A 20,530-nucleotide genomic window follows, 5' to 3' on the forward strand; every position below is an offset into this window, starting at 1 on the left:
GTGGGTGCCAAGAGCCAAATTTTATCCTCAGTATACTAGAAGGCTTTAGAAGGGACCCAAGAGGCCCTGCCTACGCTGACACTCACTCTGACTCTGTGTGAGAGGTGGCATGGGGCGGGGAGAATGGAATCAAGAAGACTGTTGGGCCCCTACACTATTCCACCCTGGGGTGTACGCTGGGACCCATGGAGAGCCATGAGGGTGGGAACGGGGATGGATTTGGGATTCGGGTTCAATGTAACAGCCATTGGGATGGATGCGGGTGTGAGACCAGATTCCAGTTTCAGCAGCTGGGCGAGCAGCAATGTCAATGGTGGGCAGCTAGGAGGAAGTTCAGAGGGGGGGGGCCAGAGGTGTTCATACAGTTCCTTTGTAGAAGCTGAATTTAGAGGTCCAACAGTCCAGCCCCAATAGAAGTTAAATGTATGGTGTGTTCCAGGGCCCTCTGACCCCCAGCAGGTGGGGGTTAGGTCACCCCTGACACATGCGAGCTTGTCCTTTAGTACCTGTGTCTCTGGTAATTCCTTTGCCTCAATCATTGTTGAAGCAGGCTGCACACAGCGCTTAGCTCTGGGACTCACCATGATGACGGTACAGGTTAACACACAGAAAGAGCGTAGATCTCCACAATAAGTATTCGGTAAACGTCAGCTTCCTGTAATAACAATTATCATCATTTTAGCTGCAGTAATTTCCCTGTCATTTGTCTCTTTCTAATTAAAATCAAGAACCTCAGGAGCTGGTAAACACTTGTGATGTTCTTAGAATTATCTGTTTACAAGCTTTTGAGTTCTGCAAACCCAGCCTCTGCCTCCCTCCTCTGGAGCTCCTTGACATGGGGTTTAACACACAGTGGGCACTGGCAATGCCTGCCCAGTCCCATGGAATGTAGCTTAATTTCAGGGAAAGGGGGAAAACCACATATCTGAATGAGGCCAGGAAGTACTGAGGCTATCAGAAGGCATAGAGACAGACAAGCAAGAAGAAATGACGAGGTGGGCTTTTCTGTGATGGTGATCACTCATATCTCTGTCCCCAGATGGGCACTCCTTTTTAATGTTTTTATTAGTGTGAATTAATTATACATATGGATTTCATCAAGACATTTTCATACATGTATTTATTTTATCATATCTCCCACTCTGTCACTGTTTTTGTCTCTCCCCCCCTGACTTTTACTGATCTCCCCTCTTTCCAAGTAATACTCCGGTTTCCATGTTTTTGTGCTTTTAATAACCCAGTGAGTCTTACTAGCATTGTTTACAGGAACATGGGTGCATTAGCAGTGGCTACACCACTGGAGAAAACGTGGAAACCATTAACTACATAAAAGTCCTCAGGTGGTGGGGGTCATCATGAAGCCCTCCTCCCTCCGTGTGAAATGGTGACAGGCTCAGGCTTGTACAGATCTTCAACAGGTGGCCACAGCTACTATGATATGAGTTCAAGAGTTCAACAGCCATGCCATGCCACAAAATCAGCCTTCCACAGCACTCCCTGCCCTCCTTCCACATCCCTTCCCCAGGATGGGAGCCACGTGATTTCACAAAGCAGCCTCTTCCAGCATTGATAACATAAGCAGAAGAAACATTGTCCGTGCAATGGATCAAGTCGACCGCCAGAGATTTGCACACACACACACACACACACACACACACACACACACACGCACGCACACACGCACGCACACACACGCACACACACACATATACACACACACATACACACACACACACACACACACACACACACACGCGCGCGCGTGCGCGCGTGCACAGGATTCTGGTACTTTAGAATAACACAAAAATGCCACACTTACTCGCCCTGGAAGCCTCTGTGATCTGCACCCTAGGGTCTTGCCCTGTTACTCTGGTGTCACTAGCTTCCTTGGGCAGTTTTGGGGACCATTAGTCCCTGCCACCACACTAAAGGTAGGGGATCCTGAGTTTCTCTGCATATTTAGCTCTGCCCTTCTCCAGAAGAGAAACGAGGAAACCCAGTTAAATTTCTGTCTTTGATAAACAATGGATAAAGCTTTGATATAAAGATGCCCCGTGACTGTTGATTTAGCGTTTGTAGTTGCCTAATCTGGCAACTCTAGCCAAGTTCAAAGCCCACACACACTGGACCAAGAAGCCATAAAGCACAGTCCCGTTCTGTGCCCAAAAGTCTAGGATGCTGATGCCATGCTTGAAGCGAGGCCCTGGGTTCCTCCATTGTCTCTACCACACCTTTTAGCCATAGGGTCTCTGACCTCACCCCACTTCCCTTGGCTCCTGGCACACTTCGCCCGAAGGTTAACACCCCAGAAACACTGACCTCTGTGGGAGCCTGACATGTCTCATCTGGACCCCTGCTCCTGCTGGCCCTGCACGAAGCACTTGTGTCTCGATCTTCTCCTTCCCCATCACTACAATCACAGCGCAGGGGTCATCTTCCTAGGAAGCCTAAGCTCCCCTAGGGGTGTGTGTGGTGTAGAGAGGTTTACAGTCCCATAGCATATTTCACTCAGAAGTAATGTCTCTGAACCCGCAATACCTTGTATTAGACACACAGAATTATGGCCTGTGCCCGTCCTCTCCCTCACCAGACTGCGGGCTTCCAGAGCAGGGATGGTGAGTGACACCCAGAGAGAGCGGAGCGTGGCCCAAACGGGCACTCCACGAATGCTTAGTGGCTTGATGGAATGGTTGTTAGTTCACTGGGAGAAGACTAAGTACTAAAGTAACTAAAGTAACATCCTTTGCACGTGGCCCGTATCACCGCCTCCCGTCGGTTTCCCCCCTTCCCCGTCCTCACCTTTCTTCTCCCTGAACTCCTTGCTGAAGCACCTTGCCATCTCTCATTTCGACGGACAGTAAGTGCTCTGGCTTGCTCTATTTCAAATGTCGGGACTCCGTCCTGTGTTCCATTCAACTCTCACTTCTTAATGCCGTCAGTCACTGGAACGGACACAGACAAACGCCTGCTCCGAAGTCCACAGCACGGTGTGAGGGGTCAGAAAAGTGAACAAGCAAACAGTAGAAGCTGTGCCTGGGAGACGGGTGGCACGGTAGATCCAAAGACTGCCTCTCCACACACACAGGGCTCTGGTTCAGATCCAGGCTCTGTCTCTTGCAGATGGAGTGGCCTCAGGAAGGCTCCTTATCCCTGTTTCCTGGAGGTTTAAAGATCCTCATAGGAATTATGCCTTCTACTGTGTGGGAACTGAGTGAACCAATTCACCTAAGATGTTTAGCAGAGGACTTAACCTATATAAACACTCCATAAATATTTGCATAACGGTTCTTAGCTGAGAATGCTACTGGCACACAGATGAGGGACCAGACACAGCTGCAGTGAGGACAGGATTAAGAGCCCCCAGGAGGCAGTTGTTTTAAATGGGAGCCTAGAATGGGCAATTTGCAGGAAAAGCAAGGGAGGAACTTGGTGGAGCTTGCTGGGAGGTTTGCCCTCAGGGACCAGACCCTGGGAAAAGCGGCTGCACCCACGTGACCATCTCTCCCTCCCTCAGGGCGGACGACTGCTTTTGTGCTTCTCGGAAGCTGGACGCAGTGGCCACTGAAGCCAAGTTCAAGCAGGACCTGGGCTTCCGGATGCTGAACTGCGGACGGACCGACCTGGTGAAGCAGGCAGTGTCTCTGCTGGGGCCAGACGGGATCAACACCATGAGCGAACAGGTACCAATCGGCCCGCACCTCACCTCCTCAGTGCTGGGACTGGGTGGGACACCGGCCCCCTCTGCTGATGATAATAATAAATAATAATAATAATAATAATAATAATAATAATAATGCCCCTCCCCCGTTTTTTCCTCTTTTTTAAAATGTTTTGGATTTTTTTTAATGTTATAAAAATATACTTGTCCATCTTTATGGAAATCTCACATGATCATTGCAGCTGAAATAAAAGAGTGAAAAATAGACCTGTTCCGGAAAGGAAATAATGTCATTAGCTTGACCACCGTTTGTACTTAGGACTCTGCAGCCTTTCAGTCTCTACTGGCATGTTGAAGTCAGTTCTCTGCCAGTCTGTTATTGACACAAGACAGAACTGAGCCGTCTGATGTCCTCTTAGGCTTAAGAGACACCAAAATCAGTCTGGGGACCCTAGGGCATCACCCAGACATGGCAGTACCCAGCAGATCCTGAAACTGGTACATAAGAGGCATCCACATGGTGCAGAGGCACCTTGGGAAGGGGGTGGTGTCACAGACAGAGAAAACAGCCCTTCTCAGTGTGAACCCCGAGTGTAGAGTTACAAGGAACAGGGGGGCTGTTTCTCCCACAGACAGCTCTCGCAAAGAGTTCCATGAAGAGAATAGATGGGACTATTTAATAACAACTAATCATTTTCTTGAACATCAAGGATCCCTCACACACAATCATAGGAATCTTTTGCTTAAAAAAGGGATTTATTACATCTTTTTTTCAGTGTTTTATATTTCAGATACCTTATGATGTTATTGGATATTCTTTCGTAAGCTGCTTTTAGTATCTGTATAAAATGATTACAGTGTTTATTCATTAACTATCTTTCCAATGTCAGATATTTAAAGTATTTATGAATAATGTTGATCTAAACATACTTATACAAATCTTTGTTCCAATCTCTATTTACTTGGTGAAATGTTTCTTTAAAATGGAAGTGGTGTCTCAAATGCACCAGGCTTTCCTAAGTTCTCAGACTTCATTACTCCCCCTACCCCCCACCCCCTACCCCCCACCCCTTCCCCCCCACCCCCGCCCTGGAGCCTGACTAGACTTTGCACACCCTCTGATTACATATGAATTCCCTGTTAATCTGCTTTCCTTTGTTTGCTTTTCATCGCCATTATTACTATTTTCTTGTTTACTTAGAGGAATTTCTTCTCTATTAGGCACAAAGTCCTTTAATGTAACAAATGCATCTCAGTTTGTCATTGACTTTGGAATTTTGCTCATAGTGTTTTCAATTGCAGGGTACCAATGCTAGAGTAATTTTCATGCGTGGCGTTTTTCATTGTATTTATGCCTAGAAATGGATCCAAATTTGTGCTAGCTCTCTCTAGTAAAACTAAAGGTTATATTGGTGTGAGATAAGGCTGTAGCATGAACATTTTCCCAAATAGCTGCCTTCACAACACTGTTGGTGCAGACCTCCGCCCCCCCCCCCCCTTCTGTTGATTGTGGTGCTCAGTTTGTGATGAATAGGAGTCAGCAGGGAAGGCTTTCCTAAAGGCCACCCTGCTTCAGTTGCCTGGTGCTTGTAAAGGGTGCTGTGAGAGCAGATGTCAGTGGGGGCTGCCACACGCTCAAGGTTGTCGTCCAGTTACCCTCGACTCTGTCTGGCCCAAGGCCCATATAGAGCAACAAGACACTTCGTCATATTGTGAAGGACTGTATTCATTATAATTAAATAGCTTAGGGATGATATTGCAGGATCCAGAAAGTTCTTGTGAGCCCCGCCCCCTGCCATTGCAATCAGCCGCTTGTTTTAAAGACACACTTAGGTCTGCTGTACCATGAAATTCAAGAAAACCCTCCAACTTAAGCAAATATAGGTGCTGAAGGGTGATGTCACTTCCCTTCACTCCTCCACTGTAGTTTCCAGAATGTGGAAGGTTGTGACCCTGTGAGTCACAGGGCTCCACATGTACTCTTCCGTCCTGCCGGGGTCTGAGTGCACCCACCAATAAGACGTTCCATGTGTTTGTCGACTGACCACGGCCACCTTGTAAATGTCTCCATCTCTGGTTTTAACCACCGCAGGGCATGACCCCCTTGATGTACGCCTGCGTCCGTGGGGACGAGGCGATGGTGCAGATGCTGCTGGATGCCGGAGCTGACCTGAATGTGGAGGTGAGGGTGCGGAGGGCTGCAGGCCCTGCCAGCCCAGAGTTTCCCTTCCCAGTCACCCTCACACATTACTCCTCAACCCTTTCAGTGACTGCCGCGTGGTGAAATCACCTGGCAGACTGTGTCCTACCTGAGGTCCTAGTCAAAGTCCCAAGTAGCTACCCCTGCGTGTGCTTCATTAGAAACAATGGCTGTAGTTACAGGGAGCTCTGGCTTATGCTGACTGGGCAGCTCCTAGCCCCCGACTCATCCTTCCTGGGATGAGGCAGAAAACTCCCATGTTCCAGCCCTTTCCTGATGCCTGACACATGCTGGTCTGACTCCCTGGGCTGAGATAGGTTCTCACATTCTCTATCCTCCCCCACCCCCAGGCCCACTGACTCACTTTGTTGGAGAAATTGTCTCAGAGCTGCTGGGATGCAGTACAGCAGGCTGGACATTGAAGCTCCCCTCCCTGAAGGCTTTAGACTCTGACAGGCTTAGGTTCAAGTTCTGACCTGCTTTGAAGCTGGAGAGGTGGCGGGGCTTATGAGATGGGGAAGAATGATGCACACATTGTTGGGAGGAACCGATGCCTAGCAGAGGGACCAGCTGTGGTTTGTACCTCGCAGAGGCACTAGCCACGCTTGGGACTCCAAACCACCCCAAGACTCAAAATAAGTGGGTCCTCGCTTTTTTGTTCTTCGCTGCCTGGAGGCCTGCTCAGCCAGCACTTGGCTGCTGCAGATGTCAAGGAGATTGGCATGCCGCAGCCATCAATCGGCAACTCCAGGAAACCTTTTTGCTTCAAAATTAGATGCCCTTCAGTGTTGCCCTGTGCTTTTTTTTGAATTATTGGTGAGTTTTATGTTCATCCGAGGAAAGCAGACAGTAAACATAGCTCTAAATCCAAACCCATTTTGGATCTTAACAAGTTTCAAGTGATATACGAGTTGTCCACTCTACTGTGGGTCTCCAAGCATCACAGACCCCGTCAAGGTCCTCCGCTAGAGATGTTCTTTGATCATCCTCTCCAGATCCTCCGATGGGGTTCGCTCAGTGCCTTTGTCTACTGTAAGGACACTCAGGCCAAGGTTACATGCCCCAGGAATGCTGGGGAGAACACCATGAGTGGTGTTAATATCACAAGTCCCCAGTTGTCAGCTTCTGAGCCATGTCCCAGCTTTGTATATTCAAGGCCTTTCTCCATCCAGAAACCCAGTCTCTCACTACTTCTTGGTATGTTCAGAGCAAGTTTTGTGCCTGTGTTTCCAGTTACATGAGGGCCCTTTTCAACAAAGAAGCCAAGGTGATCTGTGAGCAGAGTGGCAGGGACATCCTCTCTCAAATGAATGACTGTCTTCTCTGCTGTGCAAGCATGAAGCAGACCTACCCTCACCCGCCCCCTTTGAGGATCTGAAATATAGCTAGCTTGCTAGTGATGTTTCAGGCTACCTCCCTTCCTGTACCACCATCCTCCTCAAGCAGAAAGAGGGAAAGAGAAGGGCAGAGAAGGTGGCTCGCTCATAGGAGCCACTTTTCCAAAGCATCCCTGTGAGTGAACAAACACTAACGCTTTTCAGGGGGACGGTGAAGACACAGAGAACACAGGCTCAAAAACCCTTCCCTGCCCCCATTGATAACACCCCAAAACAGTCCTCCAGTGGCCTGCTTCCAGAAGGCTGCTCCAGCATCTCTTCCAAGACACTCACGCAAGGCCAGCACCCAGTTCCAGTGAGAGGTTGCTTGAAGCCTTCAACAGGGGAAATCACTACCCAGCGTCACCAACATTTCCCAAGGCACCTGCCAGGATGTCTTCTTGGTACTCTCCTAGTCTGTGTGCCTGGCCACAGATAGGCTAGAATCTGCAAGCCTAAATATTGTGAAGGTCACATTTTTAAAAATAACTTCAATTTGTTTATAGGTTGTCAGTACTCCTCATAAATATCCATCCGTCCACCCCGAGACCCGCCATTGGACGGCTCTGACTTTTGCTGTGTTGCATGGACATATTCCTGTAGTTCAGGTATTAACGTATTTCCCTATCCACATCTGACCGTGAACTGTGACCTCCTCCATGATGCAAATTGAAATCTCTCCCAGCATGCATATCTCCCTGAGTTATTCATATTGGTTAATTGCAATTCAATGTAGCATATCCCTATTTTATACTGAAATTATCATACTTCAGCATCTATTTGGCCAAGCATTAACCAATATGAAAGCATTGCGTACCCACAGGCAGCCTCACACACAGAGTGACAGACCTGTGGAGTTCTTCCTGGTTGCTCTGAGGTGAGACTTCAGCTGTTATTTTGTGGACTTGCTCCTTTTACTTATCTTAACATGACCGTGAGACGTGGCCGGGGTCAGTACCTGGAGGGACTTTTCCCTCAGGTGTGACCCTAGTGTTCTGTAGATGCCAGTGGTTTCCAACCAGTGGGAAGAAGCATCCAGATCAACGAGGGGGTGTTTGAAAAATGCGCTGGTGTGAGTCTTGACTCTTGAGCATCGGCTCCAGGGGGTCTACGGTAGATTCCGTGTCTTCTGAAACAGCTCTGAATGTGGTGGCATGCCCGTATCTGCGATCCTGGGAGTGTTGTTCTCACTTTTTGTCGCTGTGGTAGACTTGATGTAGTCTCGGTCTTAACTTGGTCTTTACTTCATGGGAAGAGGGAGCTTGGCATCTGAGTCCAGGACCTCTCCAACCCCACAGTGGAGACAGAGACAGAGACAGCGAGAACACACCTCTTTGATGTGGCCCACATATCTGAATTCTGTGCAGCAGAGAGTGGAGTGGCAGGGACGGCTCAGTGGTGTTGGCATCTCACAGGAACCTTTGATGTTTCCTGGCTATGGGAATCCTCATGACAGACCCATAGCGGCGTTTCGGGGGGCTGAGTGTGATGTAGTACCCTTGGCGCTGGCTTCTGCTTATAGAATATCAAACTCAGCCCCATTTTGGCAGAGGGGAATCTAAGAAAGAAGGGAGTTGATAGCATCTGGAGAACAGAGACAGAATCCCTTAATAGACAATGGAATCCTCAGCCGTTCATTCAGGAAAGGGAACAGCTGAAAGCCAGACAGAACCTCGTGCTAGTCAGGCTGCATCCCGGCAGCAGGTGCAGTCACGGGGATGCGCTCTCAGGTAGCAGGAGGTAGGTAGTAAAGGTGGTGGGTTCTCCCCCATGTTACATGCCGCATGCAACAGCACCTTCACCGAGAGTGGTGAACGGGCACGGACAGCGCCTCCGCCTCCTCTAAAAAGCTCGAGTATCTCAGCAAAGGCACCGAATGAAGGCAGGAGAAGCAAATTTTCTGCAGCTTTTGCTATATTACCAGATCTCTCTGGCCAGAGAACTAAATACCTCCCCTGTCCTCAGAGCCATCCAGGGGGGTCTGGGAGGGATTCTCAGCCTGGCTGGCCGAGCATGTTCCTGGGGTCAGTCATAACTCTTGAGCACCTGTTGCTGAAAGGGACCACTTCAGTTGCCCTCTGAGGCTTGTGACACAGACCCAACCATGGAGACTTTCAGCATTTGGATGCTTCTATCTCAGTGCTTCCAGAAACCTTAATATTCCTAAGGACGCCCTGGGGAGCCTGTTAAAATACAGACTAGTTCAGTACGTCCAGGCCGGGGGCCAAAGAGGTAGCCCTTCTAGCAAACTGAATAACATGTCCTTGTGCATGGACCACGCTGTGGGTAGTCTGGGGTCCTAAAAGACGAGAGAGGCTTCTTTTCTGAGGTAAAGTTGCCTCCAGTCCAGCGCACAAGGTCACCGGCCTTGGGGGAGGGGACACTAGTGTCTGACCGATGTCAACCAGTACACTGACGCCTCCCCACGAATCACGCCCTTCCATGTCTCAGTGGCCACTCTTCCCCTGCAGCTCCTCCTGGATGCTGGAGCCAAGGTAGAAGGCTCGGTGGAACACGGCGAAGAGAACTATTCAGAAACTCCCCTCCAGCTCGCTGCCGCTGTTGGTAAGTCACCGGTTCGAACCCAGCCCCGGTGTCTCCGATGTGGCCTTTGATGTACCTGTGACTGGCTTTTGTTTTCTCCTTTTACGAAACCCCCTTCTCTGGGCTTGCAGGGAATTTTGAGCTGGTTAGTTTGCTGTTGGAGCGTGGTGCGGATCCCCTGATAGGAACCATGTACAGGAATGGAATTTCTACAACCCCCCAGGGTGACATGAACTCTTTCAGCCAGGCCGCAGCCCATGGACACAGGTAGGCTAGGATGGGCCAAGGCCACCAGCTCCCAAGTGGTGCTTGTTAAAAATGCAGATTCCCAGGCCTCCCCCAGACCCATTCTCTCTCTGGATGTGGGGCTCAGGGGTTAATAGAAGTGGGTGGTCCAGGCTCAGGGCCTGACCAGAGCACCCTCACTCACAGCTTCCTGCTACGAGCCAATTTCCTGCACTGTACGTGCATACAGACTGCCATGTTCTGTTCACGCTCAGCCATCTGTAACCACAGAGATACGTGTCACTCTTGGCCAGTATGGGTCAGGGTACATCACGTCAGCTGCCACGATCTGAGAAGAATTCACATAAAAATGACGGAGTTCTTCTTGTCGGCTCATGTCCTCTCTAGGTTTCTTCCAGAAGCCCTATCAGATTTTATTACACATTGCCCAAAGAGAGCAACTTCACCAGACTAACGCTCAAAAAGGCAGAGTTCCAGAACTTTCTGGGTATTACTCAGCCTTAAGATGTCCCCCGGGAAACATGGCCAGTCCCACCCCACCATCTCCTTCATCCCCAAAGCCTGTCATCCATGAAGCCACCACCCGGGAACTGCCCTCTCATTCCTGGTCCTGAGTGAGCAGCTCCTAACCCTACTGCGCCCCTGCCCCAGCACAGCCACCTCCGTTCTGAGTGTCTTCCTCTCTGGGTTTATGATTGACAGGAATGTGTTCCGCAAACTGCTCGCTCAGCCAGAGAAGGAGAAGAGCGATATCCTGTCCCTGGAGGAGATTCTGGCTGAGGGGACAGACCTGGCAGAAACAGCCCCGCCCCCCTTGTGCGCCAGCCGCAACAGCAAGGCCAAACTGAGGGCCCTGAGGGAGGCCATGTATCACAGCGCTGAGCATGGCTACGTGGATGTCACAATTGATATCAGGAGTATAGGTCAGTCTGGGCACTATTCACCACTGGACACAGCATGCACACACACACACACACACACACACACACACACACACACACACACATCAAGTGGTCCCAGGGAGCTTTTCCTTCACTTGTGAGAACAGTTCCAGGCCAAGACACCCACACTGTTCCCACAGACAGCAGCACCCTGACTGCCCTGAGGCCCCACCTTGGATCACCTTGTCCTGGTTCCCAAACCCTGGACCTTGAACAAGATATGTAAATCACCTGGGGAGCTTGTCTGAATACAGATTGCCAGGCCCTGCACCCAGAGGCTCTGCTGTCGAGGGTCTGGATGGATAAAGGCTGGAATCTGTATATTTAACAATCACTCCAGGTGGTTCCCAGGGCTTGAGGACTTACTGCATAGAACACCCAACTCCACTGACACAGACAAGTGCCTCTTCACCAGGACTTTTCCTCTGAGCCAACAGGATCCTTTCAGGAGAGCTGCAGCTCTCTCTGCAGTGAGCTAGCCCAGAACTGTCTCATTGGTGTGTCTGGCGATCGAGGCTAGCCTAGCTTCAATCTACTGGCAAGGCTAGCCACTAGATTGCCTGGCAAGGAAGAGAACAGTGAGGCGTGGAAATGGGTCCCTCTCATGGCAGGCTGAAAAACAAATAGAAGCCACTGGATCACTGTTCTGGAGAGGCGACTGTTCTGGCAGGTGGACGGTTTAGTACATAGGAAATGTATGCTGTTACCCCGAGAGTCTGTTTTGCGTGATTAAGTTTAGGGGCTCAGAACGATCTACCTGTTCATTATGAAGCAGGCGAGGCATGTTCTCCCTCCTCACCGCTCACTGCATGTTACAGCAGTCATCTGCTAGGAGACCTTGTTAAAGGAAAGAGACACGATGAGGTGCTGCAGGTGGCAATGTCTCACACAGGGGCCAGCAATGGTCCCCTCCCGTTGATTTAGACGTGACAGGGGATGGTCAAGTCTCACCGTTCTCAGCCCTCATCTGAGTATGGTTACGTCACCTAATCCTGAAACTCCCTCTTCCCCCGAGTTTTCCCCTCCCCAGTGAGTAGAAGGAAGACAGTGGACTCGGAGGCATAGATGCATAAGAATGAGTAATTAAAATGTACTCTGCAGTGACTGGTACTGTAAAATGCACCCTCAATAGTCTGAGGAGCACGTATAAGCAGTAGAATGTCCCCTTCCGCAAGTCTTGCCTGTGCTCACTGAAGGCTGGTCCCTTGGATTCATAGCTTGGTAACGTCCTAGACAAAGGCCAACTTCCAGATAAAAACATTCCTGTTCCTTGGTTGTTTTCTGCCCTCCCCTCGTCCGCCCTCCCCTCCCACCTGGCCCGATGCCTTTTCCCCATGCAGGTGTCCCGTGGACTCTGCACACGTGGCTGGAGTCACTGCGGATCGCCTTCCAGCAGCACCGCAGGCCTCTCATCCAGTGTTTGCTCAAGGAGTTCAAGACCATTCAGGAAGAAGAGTACACGGAGGAGCTTGTCACCCAAGGCCTGCCCCTGATGTTTGAAATCTTAAAAGCTAGCAAGGTACAAGGGGGCGGGGGAGGCCATTGTGGTTGCAGTGGAGAGTGAGGGTGGAGGCTCATATGAGGGTGGAGGCTCATAGATCTGGATGGTCCCTTGCTGGGAACGAATGGTCCTTAAACATCCCTACATCACCTTTACAGGTGGCAAGTGCATCTCAGCTGGCTACAGCTACTTGCACAATCCCTTGTGGGCCAGCTTTTTGACTGAGCATCTCCTGTATCCCAAGGCATTTATGCACAAGAGCAGGTTAGGGATCTTTGACTCAGGGAACTTGCTCTCAAGCCAGGGGATGATGCTAACACATGTGCTCTAAAAGCATATAAAGCTAGTTTCCCTGGACCAGGTTAAGAAAATGTAAGATTCAAAAGGGGGTGAGGGGGGCATCTCCACGGTGCTGGTGCTGACCAGGCCCAAAGGGACAGTGAGAATCAAGTAGGAGGAGAGGAATGGTGCCATCCCTGGACAATATTCTGCTACGGTTTCTGGAAAGCTAAATCTTTTCATGTAGACTGACAGCATGCCCAACATGCAGCCCAAAGGCTGCATACATCCCAGGGTAACTATGAATGAAGCCCAACATATGCGTAGATGATATCATATCACAGGATCAAAACGTTAGACACCTCTGATGGGAGGGCCAGTCAGAGGAACTTCATTCTGATTCCTTGGGGTTCACCCCTACCAAGGTCTCCATTCCCAGCAAAGGAATGCCACATCTCTGCATCTTTCTAAACATCAGCCTTGCTCTTGGGGTATCATGAGAATCATTCCATGAAATCTCTGTAGAGTCATCCATTTGGGAGTATCATAAAGACGCTCCAGGCCCTGCCAGGGGGGTGGAGCCCCCTCTGTGTGTTGATGGGAAGTACTGGCTTTGGACAGCCTTAATGAGCTTGCTCCCTGACACTCACTGGTGTCAACGGCCAAAGGCCAGGGAACACTGTTGGAAAACACCCCAGCACTGTGACCATGACAAGCACGAGGGAGGACCAATCTCCCTGAAAGGTTCTAGAGAGTTCATACCCTAAGCCACCAGATCACCCAAGTGCATGGGCTCATATTACACAGTGGTTGGGCATATGTACTCTGGAGCCAAATTACAAGGGTTCAAATCCTGGCTCTCCCACTTACTAGCCTTAGGACCCAGTTAAGCTTCTTAAACGCCCCCCCCTGCCTCAATTTCCCTGTCTGTAAATGAGTTGATAATCACACAGGCCTCTAGGTGGCTGGGAGTGCAAAGCAGTGAAATGCCCAGTGCCCCTCCACTCCTCCCCGACACAACATAGAAGCTTTCTTAGTGGCTTTGAAAAGCCTCACAGAAGGCGCAGGGCCTTCTGCGCTTCCCCAAGGCTCTTCTGCAAACACCAGCTCAGGACAGCCTCAGGCACAGCCAGCTGTGAATACCTGGGTCACAGTACCATCTCCTCTCCTCAGGGTGACATTTGCCTTATGACACTTCTCCCTTCAGTGCCCTGAAATTCACAAAGGGAATTAAGGTGTTTCCCAGACGCATTTGTCTGTGGAAACCTTTCGTAACAAACTTCATTATGTCTCAAGACATAAATGAAGTTTTTTTCAAAGCTTAAAATAATATATATATATTTAATTTAAAATATATATTTAATTTAGTTACAAGCCAGTCACTAACTTAAGCATATTTAGGGCTTAAATCTTACAGTCTTACAAGCACTTCTGGAGGAACCCTAAATTCATCTCCATTTAACAAACAAGGGGAAATTGAGGCGAGGAAATGGGAACTAATTCGCCCAGGCTCCCCCAACTGCTAAGCAGCTAAGTGACCGCGCTGGAGTGATCACTCTGTCCCAGGGCAGGCTTTGTGCAATTCCAGGGTCCACATGGAGCCTGCAAAGTCTCAGGAGAAACTGGCCTATGAACCACAGTGTGTGGGTACCTGTCCTGGGCCAGAGCGTCTCGGAGCCTTGGGGCCCGAGCTCCTCTCAGCAGCTGTCCTGGTCAGTGCCGTCCTCAAGCCAGCCTCTGTGGGCCCTGCTGGCCTGGTCAGTGCCGTCCTCAAGCCAGCCTCTGTGGGCCCTGCTGGCCTGGTCAGTGCCGTCCTCAAGCCAGCCTCTGTGGGCCCTGCTGTCCTGGTCAGTGCCGTCCTCAAGCCAGCCTCTGTGGGCCCTGCTGGCTGTGTGTGGTGTCCGTGCTACTGAGTGAGCCTTAGTATAGTGGGCCTGAGTGAGTTCAAAAAGAGTGGAATCTGCAGGGAACATTTCAAAAGCAAACTCCTCCCTTCCCCCGCTCCAACTTAAAATAAATGGATCAAAGGCTTTCACCTGAAATTACCCAGAACCACCTCAGTGAAAGGCACTACTGGGTGCATTCCCAGTGTCGATAGCCAAGTGTTTTCTGACCTGCCTGGTTTTAACTTTTTTCCATGCTACAGAGAAATTTTGCCTTTTGCTTTTTGTTTGTTTGTTTGGGTAAACATCACTTTGAAGTATGACATACATGTGGAAAATTCCCCAGATTGTAACTGCAGAGCCCAGTGGATTTCTATAAGAATCAGTCATCCCTAGACCCCCAAACACAACATGCTTAGCACCCCAAGCTCCCCGGTCTCCCAGGCCACCCCAAAAGCCATCCCTCTCCCGATTGCCAACACCGCGTGTGTCATCTCATCCGGTGGCTCGTTTAACTAGCCTAGCTCAGGGGAGAGGAGCCTTCCACAAGCACCCCAGTGTCTGACAGCAGGAAGGGGGAGTCATTGGGTGGAAGGACATGAAAGTCACCAACAGCCCTAGCAGGAACATCTGGGAGGCAGGAAGAAGGAAAGACCTTTGCCAGATGTGGACCAAAACCTGCTCCCTGGCAGCTGTGCTGCACATCCAGGGGAGGTGACCCAGAGACAAAGCCGGCAGCTCCATCTCTGAAAGGGGTGGGCCCAAGGAGGAAGGGAGCAGAGAGGGTTGATTTGCTTTCATAGGAAGCTCCATGGAAACCCTTACCTGTGTGGTATGACATCACATAGACTGACCTGCAGGGAAACAGGTAGTTTTAACATAGCTGCAGAGTGCCGTCAAGCATCCCCCAAGCATGCACTGGTCCACCGCCCCCAAGCATGCACTGGCCCACCGCCCCCAAGCATGCACTGGCCCACCGCCCCCAAGCATGCACTGGCCCACCGGCCCCAAGCATGCTCTGGTCCACCATCCGCATACTCTCTTCACTGAAATGTCTCTTTGCATCGTTTTCTTGCATTCCAGTTGAACTGTTTATTCTGTTTGAATTGTTGAATTCTAAGAGTTCCTTATATACGCTAAGTCCTTTGTCAGCCATATGGTGTGCAGATATCTTCTCCCCCTCCATAGCTTGTCCCTCATCCTGTTATCTCGGTTCTAGCATTTACTGACTGTCCTCAGCATCACCAGATCGTAACATGTATTACAGAGGGGATACAGTATAGTAAACCGTGCAACTTATTATGAGGAATAGGAAGTGTATGCCTCTTCCATCTCTCCATCAACAGAAGGAAGAATGTGATTATTTAATTTTTAAAAAAAAAGTCTGCTATGCTTTGTCATAAGACTTATTGGAGGCCTCTTTAGAAATAAATCTCTCTTTTACAATGATTTAAAAAAAATCATTCTGGCTGCTCTGTGCCAGCATCAGGCATCTCAGAAACCCCAAAGAAGCAGGTGTGTGTCCCAAGTCCCTCACTGGACCGTAACTAGCAGTACCACCAAAAGTTAAAAAAAAAATCTCAATCGAAGCAGGGAAATCAGCAAATGTGCTGGACGGGAAGCCTCTGAGCAACGCCTCAGTCTAAGCTTCCCCCTCAAATGGCTGCCAGTGGCAAACAGCCACTAAGTGAATTTTGGACCAAATCTTGAAAACATCCGGAAGTCACAGACATTCCCAGATCCTCACAGCAGAACTCTCAAACCATCTCCGTGAAAAACCTTGAAAACGGGACTCAGTGTAAACACCATTTGCTAAACCTGCTTAATTTATCAACCTCAGAGAAAACACCGGAGCAGGACAGGTGTGTGCTTAGCAATCTCCCCCTTCCGCCACATCCATTCATCAAAGCCTCGTTAGGCCTGTCGTTCCCCCATTTTCTTTCTTCTCTGTGTCCTCAGGCAGCCCTCACAGTTCTCCCAGACTCTCTCTTCCATGTGGGTCACACCCTGTGCTGAAGAAGTGGCCTGCTCTGGGCACTGAAGCCAGGACTTGCCTTAATGATAATAATCACCCATTGCAGAGCACTTTTGTGTGGCTGGTTGTTCTAGCCACTCGATACCCATCTACACCTCACAAGGAGCCCCGGAGGGAGGGACTGTGTTACCACCATCTCCATTTGAAATGATGGACCTGGGACCCATTTAGAGGATCCCAAAGAGCCAGGGTCCCAATCCAGGCAGCCTGGCTGCTGCAAACCTCACGTCTCACTGTAAAGTCACCCTGCCCCTCTGTCAGCTTCCCCTTGGGTTTGCCTGTGGTGCCTTTCACTGTGAAGTGTCATTTCATCTTCTTGAATGACAAAAAACAGACATTGGTATGCAACCACAGAGCCTTCTGCCGATGGGAAGGTCACCCCACATCTGCCGATGTCATAGCCAGCGGAGGCTGCCTTGAAAGGAACCTTGACTGTCACCTACCCAGTGATGTCCCCCCACTCATGCACACCTTGCTGCCGGGATTTGCCCAGCTCCAGAAAGGAAATGATGTTTTTTAAAAGTGTGGGATCCAGTCTGGAAGCATTTGCCTCTTATGCCAGCCCCTGGGAAGTGAGGCAGGAAGATCCTGAGTTCAAGACTAGCCTGAGCTGCATAGCTAGGCCCTGTCTCAAACACAAATGAGAAACAATGGCAGAAAGACAAGGGTAGGATTTGCATTCCTCACCAGCTCCCAGGGGATTCTAGTGCTGCTCATGGGGGGAAACAGTTTGCTGGCTCGCCCATGGGTGCAGGGTGAGGTGGCAAAGTGTTTGCTCTTAACGTATCATCCATGCCACCCTTGGGAGTAGCCACCATCCCTTCTTCCTTTCCTGCTAACGACCCCTCTCGTCATCGTGACCCAGCTGACACTGCCTTCTGAGATCTAGCCACTTGGATAGAAGGGTTTGGATTTTCTTTACCCACGTGGAGGAGCTATGTCCTGCCTTGGGGATTAAATGTGAGACTATCTTGAATCACTGGCATCGTTGTGGTCCCAAGCCCGTCATTTAAAAAAAAAACAAAAAAAACCAGCAACACTTGCTGTGGGATGTTCTGTATGTCAAGTGTGTTGCTCTGATTGGTCAATAAATAAATCACTGATTGGCCAGTGGCCAGGCAGGAAGTATAGGCGGGACAAGGAGAAGAATAAAGCTGGGAAGTGGAAGGCTGAGTCAGAGACACTGCCAGCCACCACAATGGCAAACAGCATGTGAAGATGCCGGTAAGCCACAAGCTACGTGGCAAGGTATAGATTTATAGAAATGGATTAATTTAAGCTGTAAGAACAGTTAGCAAGAAGCCTGCCACGGCCATACAGTTTGTAACCAATATAAGTCTCTGTGTTTACTTGGTCGGGTCTGAGCGGCTATGGGACTGGCAGGTGAGAGAGATTTGTCCTGACTGTGGGCCAGGCAGGAAAACTCTAGCTACAAAAACTCACTTATGGGAAATAGAAAGAAAAAAATGATGATCTCATTCAGTTCTTCTAAGACTCTTCGGTTTTTTATCTTTAGAGAAATGGTACAAAGAGGGTTTTAACCTTCCTTTTTTGCTACTTTGTTGTGTTAGTCAGTCTGGTGTTGCTAAAACAGAACACCTGAGATAATCAGCTTAAAAGAGGGAAGGTTCGTTTTGCTCACAGTTTTGGAGGTCCGTGGTCCATGACTTCTGGGGTAGAGGTGAGACAATGTACCAGGGCAGAAGCATGTGGTAGGAGCAGCTGGGAGGCAAAGAGAGAAAGGGCTGAGTAGACCAGCATCCCACAATCCCCTTTAGGAGACACGCTCAAGGACTTCAGATTTCCTGCAGGGTCTCACGAAGGTCTAGGCATCTCCCCCACAGCACCATGAATAAGGGACCACACCCCTAACACATGAGGGACACCGAGTCAAACCACAGCGGCTGTAAAGACTTGCCTACCCCCTGTTTCAGCCATTTGCCCAACATAAAGCATCAGAATGCTGTGAGCCACATCCCACTCCCCAGCCTGCACACCTGCTCGTGGAGGGCAGTGAACGGGAAGGACCGGCATGGAAAAGAACCAAAACACTAGGATGAAGGTCACTCGGCCCAGTCTCCATCCTCCCCGAGCCGCGGGCAGCTGGAGTTCGGAGGCACAGAACTGCCTTCCGCCGTCCTTATTTTTATTTTTATTGAAAAGTGATTCAGCTGATGACTCCCAGATCCAAAATGCCTGAGCCCTAGAATCCACTTATTACAGAGCTGAATCAGAAGCTTTCGTCCTGTCCTTGTGGGCCGCAGTCATGGGACCAAAAGGGCTTTCTGCTGCTTGCTCAGGGCCACTGGCTGCTTCCAGAATTTGAGAATACGGATAAAGGTGGATTGGAGGTGAAAGCTTTCTACTCATGAGCTACGAAAGCCTACTTTCCCTTGGCTAGGAAATGATCAGGGTGAGATGAGAAGATGTTTTTTATAAATTTCCTAAGCACTCAGCAGTGGACCCATAGAGCAGGTCAGTCCAGGTGTGGTAAATGCAAACTGAATGTCCGTTGTCCTGGGGGACATATAGGAAATGCACGGGCTCCTCTTGCCTAGGGGGACAGGTGTCTGTAGTGACAACCTGGCTAGCACCACCCTGGCACTCCCAGAACACAGCCCCTCTTCTTCCTTCACAGAATGAAGTCATCAGCCAGCAGCTGTGTGTCATCTTCACACACTGTTATGGTCCCTACCCCATTCCCAAGCTCACGGAGATCAAGAGGAAGCAGACGTCACGCCTGGGTGAGTGGTGGCCTGGGTATGCCAGGCTATAGCCGCGGAGCGTAGGGGTGGGAAGGAAGCAAACCCCTGCATCAACTGCAGGACGGGAACTTTGGAGGGCAAACAAGAGGCAGACAGCGGGGGAGCCAGGCCCAAGAGATGAGAGCTCCCTTCGTAGGTGTAAATCTCTTTGGAGAACACAACAGAGGACGTGGATGAGGAGACTGCAGTGCCTCACCTGGGGGACCGTTTCCCTCGTTCGCTGACACTGGGCACTGCTGAGGCTCCTGATCCATGAGTCCCATGCACAGGAGATTTCGATAGACAGCCCACTGTCCATGTCAGCTGTGATGGTTTTGATAGCCAACTTGATGCAGTCGAATTGCAATCATCTAGGAAGAGAATCTCAATGAGGAAGCGTCTAGATTAGGTTGGTCTGTGGAGATTGTCTTTGGTGGATTATTGATGTGGGTGGGCACCATTGCCTGGATTTGTGTGAAAAGGAACAAGTGAGTGGAGAACATTCGTGTGGATTCATTCTCTGTGCTCCTGGCTGTGGGTGTGACCAGCTGCTTCCTGCTGTGTTGACAGTGTGGACAGGAGCTGTGAACTAAACTAAACCATTTCTCCCCAAAGTTGTCTTTGTCATGGTGCTGTATCAAAGAAATGGGACTAAGGCAGCAGCAGCTCTCCCGTCTGTGAAGTCCCCATCTCCACTGCAGAGGAGGAGGCAGGAGACACCGTTGAACCAGCAATGTCCCTGACGGTTGTCCTGCGTTAGGAGATAACGAGAAGAAAGGGACAACCACACATGGCCATCCAAACAAGGGCAGGTTAGGGCTAGAGAGATGCCTCGGAGGTTCAGAATGAAGATTGCTCTTCCAGAGGACCCGAGTTCATTTCCTAGCACCCATGTCAAGTGGCTTATAACCACCTATAACTGCAGATCCAGGGAGAGTCAACACCTCTGGCCTCTGTGGGCACCCCCACACAGACAGACACACACACACACACACACACACACACACACACACACACACACACACACACACGTAATTAAAAACAAAATAAATCTTTTTTAATTGAAAAAGCAGGGCATACCTGAGCAGTGGAGGTGGGTGCTCTGAAGTCCAGTGAGGCTAGC

General features: G+C 49.9%; 1 protein-coding gene across 5 annotated transcripts in view; it reads left to right on the forward strand.

The window, feature by feature from the left end:
- The window catches only part of Abtb3 (ankyrin repeat and BTB domain containing 3), a 256,093-nt gene that overhangs the window by 221,407 nt on the left and 14,156 nt on the right, over positions 1 to 20,530 (forward strand). For 2 of the 5 annotated variants that reach the window (XM_052752944.1, XM_052752948.1), the window contains 8 exons: positions 3,515 to 3,680; positions 5,751 to 5,840; positions 7,741 to 7,842; positions 9,706 to 9,799; positions 9,910 to 10,045; positions 10,727 to 10,947; positions 12,306 to 12,484; positions 19,302 to 19,407. In XM_052752944.1, the coding sequence (XP_052608904.1) occupies positions 3,515 to 3,680; positions 5,751 to 5,840; positions 7,741 to 7,842; positions 9,706 to 9,799; positions 9,910 to 10,045; positions 10,727 to 10,947; positions 12,306 to 12,484; positions 19,302 to 19,407 (1,094 nt within the window). The remainder of the gene's footprint in view (positions 1 to 3,514; positions 3,681 to 5,750; positions 5,841 to 7,740; positions 7,843 to 9,705; positions 9,800 to 9,909; positions 10,046 to 10,726; positions 10,948 to 12,305; positions 12,485 to 19,301; positions 19,408 to 20,530) is intronic. The other 3 variants (XM_052752946.1, XM_052752945.1, XM_052752947.1) reach the window with 3 other exon arrangements.

Source organism: Peromyscus californicus, unplaced genomic scaffold, assembly GCF_007827085.1.
Source record: "Peromyscus californicus insignis strain IS unplaced genomic scaffold, ASM782708v3 Scaffold_24__1_contigs__length_46423439, whole genome shotgun sequence".
Taxonomy (NCBI): domain Eukaryota; kingdom Metazoa; phylum Chordata; class Mammalia; order Rodentia; family Cricetidae; genus Peromyscus; species Peromyscus californicus.